Consider the following 6,304-nt stretch of genomic DNA (forward strand, 5'->3'; position numbering starts at 1 on the left):
AGTTTTTTTCACTATCATTATCATTATTAGTCCAACATCTGATTTTGATTTCAAGTATGGTTGAATTGTAGTTTGAATGTATTTTTTTTATCTTTGAAACTGTATAAGATGTACTAACTCAAAATTGTCGGACAGTGACAATCGTTATTGGATCCAACGGAATGATCGGGATACAGGGCTCCAAATCTACCCTTGCATGAAGGACTGTGGAAAGATATATACTACCTATGCAACTATGATACGACACATGCGATTGGATTGTGGAAGCGAGAACCGATACAAATGTGATTTGTGTTATAAAACATTTAAGCGGAAGTACCATTTGAATCGACACCACAGGACACGCGTTTGTCAAGCGATAAAATCGAAAACTTCCCTTCATGAGGAGGTCTTCATCGGTAAAGTAGCGCTGACGTTGAAACCAAATCGTATATTATAGATATCTACTTGTTTTGCAGATTTCAAACAAGAACCACTTGACGTAACCGATGACGATTGTTGAGCAGCGAGATCCTATAATCCAGTGGCCATAGAATATCGACCTCATATTGAATGCAGAAAATTCAATTTCAACCTAAGAAGAAATATCTCCTAAATTGTGATACCAAAGAAGCTTAACAGATAGAACCGTATGGTGACGTAAAACCTCATAATTGAATTCGTCAACTTTGAAAAGTTCTTTAAGTTAGATTGCTTAATTTATGAGAAGAACAAATAGCGCTATCCAAATACATAATACCTTACATTCTTCGATCTCGTGTTTTATGAAGCTAAAAGATTTCGGTTCAATTTTACATATGATAATGATAAATAAAGGGTGTGTCACATCAAATTGCATCACGGAAAAAACGCTGTAGAAATTTAATTTTTAGGAATTATATCTTCAGCTTTCGCTTTAAAATCAGATAAGAGTGTATAGATCACGTTGGCCATGCTTCACTGTCAATTTTTCGTAAATTTGGAAAAATGTCGTCGAACGAAAAAGAGCGTCGTGAATTAATCCTGTGCACTCATTTCGAGAATCCGGAGTTGTCACATCGGGACATCGGTAAGATGCTGGGAATCGTCCAATCCACGGTCAGCAGAGTACTAAAACGATACTTCGAGAACCTAACCATCGACCGGAAGGTGAAGAACGGCAAAAATGGATGCTCCGTCAGTGAAAAAGATCACAAGCGCGTAGTTAAGCAGTTTAGACGTGATCCGAGAAGTTCGGTCCGGGATGTCGCCAATAAGCTGAATTTGTCAAGTTCATTCGTCCAGCGAACCAAGCAGCGGGAGGGCCTGCGTACATACAAGGTTCAGAAGGCTCCAAACCGCGACGAAAGGCAAAACATGGTGGGGAAGACGCGAGCCCGGAAGCTGTACACCGAAATGCTGACGAAGCCGCATTGCCTGGTAATGGACGACGAAACCTACGTCAAAGCGGACTTTCGTCAGCTGCCGGGCCTGTTGTTCTTCTCCGCAGAGGACAAATTCAGCGTTCCGGAGGAGATTCGCATACAGAAACTATCCAAGTTTGCCAAAAAGTACATGGTGTGGCAAGCGATCTGCTCTTGCAGAAAGCGGAGCGCCCCCTTCGTGATGACCGGCACGGTAAACGGGTAGGTTTACCTTAAGGAGTGCCTACAGAAGCGCTTACTACCACTATTGAAGCAGCACGAGGGCTCGACCATCTTCTGGCCGGATCTCGCTTCGTGCCACTATTCAAAGGACGTGTTGGAGTGGTACGAAGCCAACGGGGTCACCTTCGTGCCAAAGGAAATGAACCCGCCCAACGCGCCGGAGCTTTGCCCAATAGAGAAATATTGGGCGATTATGAAGCAGGCCCTCCGGAAGAACCCAAAAGTTGTCAAATCGGAGGCGGACTTCAAGAGAAAATGGTTTTCTGTTAAAAAAAAACTACAACCTGACGTTGTACAGAACCTTATGGACGGGGTAAAGAGGAAGGTACGAGCATACGGGCTTGGGCTCGAAGTATGAATAAAAAGAAAATGCCAAAAGTTGTTTAATCGTTTTTATTTTACTGTCTAAAAATTTCAAAAGGATCGGTCTACTGGGCGAATTTCTACAGCGTTTTTTCCGTGATGCAATTTGATGTGACACACCCTTTACTCACGAGAAAATCGCAGAAAAAGTACGATCAAATGAATTTACGTATCTCGTTCTTTATTTTCCTTATTTTCAAGTGTGTAATAAAAACTAATTATACATTGGATACTCAATTCTCCTTTTTTTGTTCCAATGGAAACATTCGGAAACAAATTGTTCGTACAATTTTGATTGTGGTTTGTACTTCAGACGGACAGTGAATGAAAACTTTTTGTTGAATTCAACCAGACCCATTACAGTAGAGATTAACGTTTTAGCTTTTTTACATTCACTCATTCGGCGATGCAATCAAATTGCAACGAATACAAATTATACCTAGTTTAAGCTTGTTTTTGACCATTACCTTATTTATTCAAATTGTACTGCTTGAAATAAAATGTGTTTGTTTTATCAGCGACAATTTTTTGTTTGTTTCTAATTTGAAAAGAACTGTCTAAGTAATAATCGACTTCGACTTCAAAACGTTGCTCATATCAATATCGGCTAGAACAAATTCATCTCTTTCATTATAATCAATTGTAGATTAAAATTGAATCATTGAAGTACTAATTTATGTTCTTCTGTTCCCATTTCAGACCAACAAACGTACGCTTCAACGCAACGAATCTCGACTGAATACAATACTATTCCCGAGTCAATATTGTTCAACTTGGACGCCAGAACCAATTCATTTGTAGCAAACTCTGCGGTAGATCCAATACCTTCGGTCACACTCGAACCAGGCGCTAGTTACTTATCACAAAAGCAACCATCGGGTCCGCTTGATCTGTTCAATCAGTTCCTGCACCATCCACAAGCAAACCTGGATTATGTACTGTTAGCTAGCAATCTCGACCCAAATTGTCACCAGGTGTCCGTTTCGAAGAAACCAATAATGATAAGCAGCAGTAAGCAATTACCTTCGATGGGTACATTACAATCGAAAATGATTAAGCCACCCGCTGAAGAAGTAATCCCACGTGTGTTTGTCACAAACTGTAGACGCAGTAATATTCGATGTGTTAACATCAACGCCAATGAGGGTAGCGTTAGTAGTAAAGGAAACAGAGATTTGATCCCTTTCAAATGTCCACTCTGTTCACTCATATATCGTACGCAAGCTTTTCTTAACGAACACATGCGGAGAGAGCATTCAGTGTTGATTTGAATGCATACTTTTCGGTTTATTATAATGGGCATTCTTTAGAATAATTGATTGCTAGCAAACACTAACCAACAACTGATTTGAAAATAAGACGACGTTTGCCAATTTACTCGTACTAATAACGAAAGCAAATAAATAGATGATAGTTTTCCTATTATTCAAGATATTAGTTAATAATTTTGTGATTCATATTGTTAGTAACATTACGTCAAACAGCGGAATATAGAAAACTTTTTGTTACATCCTATATGTGCTTTTTATTACAGATTGATGATCAGTTAATTGAATAATAATTATTTATTTAAAATAGCACTAATTCCGTTCTATTGTTTGTGCTTCCAGAGTCCCAGTTTTTCAACAATCATAACAATGACTCATATGGTCGTAATCCTTTGTCCTTGCTGGAGGAGGAAGTCTATCAATTAGGTAAGCGCCATTTATTTCCATTCAACGTTTGATGTATACTTGTATGTACAGTGATGGGCATAGAAAAATTGAAACCCGAGTGTTCCAATATTAAAAGTTTTTTCAAATTTTTCGGTATTCCAGTCAATACTACGTGAAAGTAGGTGATTACAGTGGAAGCTCTCTGTAGCGACATCGCAAGGGACCGTCGTTATAGAGAATTTTTTTTTATCCCATTTATTTATTTAAGGCTCATTAGCATTTTAGCTGTAATAGAGCCGAATTTTAATCGTGTACATGTCACATGGTTATCATATCTATAATTAGCACATAACACAGTTGCCATTCGCCAGTATTCCTTCTATACCATTACATATGGTACATTCACACAGTAGCCATTTAGGCGTAAGAGTATTCTTTCTGCGCTTCCATTATCCTGTTGGACCACCGGACAGCGGAGACAGTTGGTTGATCATTGTTGAGTTATTTATAGAACAGTAGCCCGATGTATCTGGCAGAGCAGAGCAGTTGTATGGATGAATTGATCTCATTTCGACCGTGGATCGATCTCCATCGCTGATGATTGTTGCGTCGACGTAGCTATTCTGTAACAACACAAAGATGGTCAATGAGGGCCCTGAGTTTTGAACTCACGATCGATCGCTTACTAAGCGAACGCGCAACCAATGTGGCTACGGAGACCCCCCGTTATAGAGAATTGTCGCTATAAAAGTTTGTCGTTATAGAGCAAGGATGGAAAACAAGGGAGCATGATGTGATTTACGATTAATCGCAAACTGCACAGATCGCAATCTGTGCAAACTGCGACTAACTATTAATCCTCACCCATCATAACCAAATGATTTTCTCTTGGTAACTCTGAGTTGACCAAAGCATTGCTAGACTGAAACTAGTTCGAATAATTGAGTTACTCTCCGTCCTCGTTTTGTTTACAACTCCTAACAAGAATATGCTCCATGGGAATGAGTGTCTCTATGACGTACGCTTTACGATTCTCGCTCTCTCGTCCGGGCGTTCAATTTTCCTTTCCGAGTGCGTTTACTTCGATGAAACTGGCTAAAATAAAAAAAAATGCGCTACAGCAGATAGGACGACTTTAATGTTTAATGTTTCACAGAGGATTTCTCAGATGGTGTTTAAATTAATCTACAAGAGACTAGCAACAATAATCCCCCTCAAATCACTAATTTTATGAGTTAATGTAAATGCGTTATTGGCCAAGGCTATTACGACATCGAACACGTGGTCTTGCGAGATATATTTTTCCGCCAGCCCAAATACAGACCTCTTTTTTTCGGGCCTGAGTAAACTGGTGGCTAGAAAAGACCTTGATTTCCTTGAATTAATCAAAAAACATAAATTAGCGCAAATATGTTAACATGTGTTTTTTTTTGTGTAAGCACGTAAATATTTGCTCATGAAAATTTTGGATAACAAATGGATAATGATTCTCTGCTATAACAAAGCTGAGAAATTTTTTGACGTTTTGTTTTACTATTGATTCATTTAAAAAAAAAGGTTTATTTTTAAATGTTTTCTTATCCTGAGACTGGCTCACCATATTGCACTACTACTAAAACCGTAGGCTAACTTCAAGGATATTTTTTATTCATTTTCGGCGAATAATCAATAGAGTGCCGTGTTATGAAACATCTGAATAATAGCAAAAACAATATTACGATCATAAGGTGTTGGACAGGTTATTCCAGACGACATTGCAATATATTCCATCTGATCATCTTTAGAAAGGTTAATGACCTTCAAAGGATAAATTTATCTTGGGCACATTGAATTTATGTTCATGACTTCCAGTCGGGTGTTTATCAGCTCTGATAATAATTGTGTGGTCCTCACAAAGCATTTATTCCAATGCCGTCATTTCACTGAAATTCTTCGCATACCGTTTGATGATAAGGTAGGATATTGATAATCATTTGCTGCGATACCTATTGTTCCAACAGTATTCATTCGACAAAATGAAGACTGAATACCTGAAATTAACCTGATTCAACCATGCAAATCTGCGGTCAAAGCAGTATGTACACAACAAGATGCAGATGCAACAAGTTTGAAGGGATATAAAAAAACATTAGTCGTTCGATAAATCTGCTGCCACATATGTCGGAAGTCCACGATATATGAACAACATACGTCCATACTAATTCATTACATTTATTCGCAACGAAGAACGTAACCACACAGAATTGAATTAATCAAATATGTGATCCGTTTTATCTACAAAATGCAAAAAGGGTTTGAAATTCAATCGAATTCGAAAGGTGTTTCGTGAAGTCACTAATTGAATTACTATTGGAAGAATTATTTGGAGAGAACTGTGAATGTTCAGAATTATTGGTATCCAAAAAACGATTTTGGGCGGGGTGTGATTCGCCCAAATCTGCTGGTAATAAAATTAATCAATTGCATCCATTACCCGTCTGCTGTTCATCGGGCGGGAGACGACAGAAAAATAAAATCGACACGAGACTGAGTCAGCCACTCACTGCGGACAATGCAATAGAGAATTAAAAATCCCTCGACGAGTGTCGTAAGATTTCAATTGATCGTCTCTTGTTACACTTTCCGATCAAGAACTCATCATCCACTCTATGGAATGGGATT

The 6,304-nt window shown here is 38.5% G+C and overlaps 1 protein-coding gene across 1 annotated transcript; it reads left to right on the forward strand.

The window, feature by feature from the left end:
- Positions 1-121: 121 nt before the first annotated feature.
- Positions 122-2,680, forward strand: LOC129765141 (uncharacterized). Its single transcript, XM_055765029.1, has 2 exons — positions 122-398; positions 459-2,680. Exon 2 carries the CDS (start codon positions 967-969, stop codon positions 1,606-1,608), a length of 642 nt encoding a protein of 213 aa, XP_055621004.1. The 5' UTR covers positions 122-398; positions 459-966; the 3' UTR covers positions 1,609-2,680.
- Positions 2,681-6,304: the final 3,624 nt, after the last annotated feature.

Source organism: Toxorhynchites rutilus, chromosome 2 (assembly GCF_029784135.1).
Source record: "Toxorhynchites rutilus septentrionalis strain SRP chromosome 2, ASM2978413v1, whole genome shotgun sequence".
In the NCBI taxonomy this organism is placed as follows: Eukaryota; Metazoa; Arthropoda; class Insecta; order Diptera; family Culicidae; genus Toxorhynchites; species Toxorhynchites rutilus.

Coding starts and splice junctions, on each gene's coding strand:
- LOC129765141 (XM_055765029.1), top strand. CDS start 967: ATGTCGTCGAACGAAAAAGAGCGTCGTGAATTAATCCTGTGCACTCAT.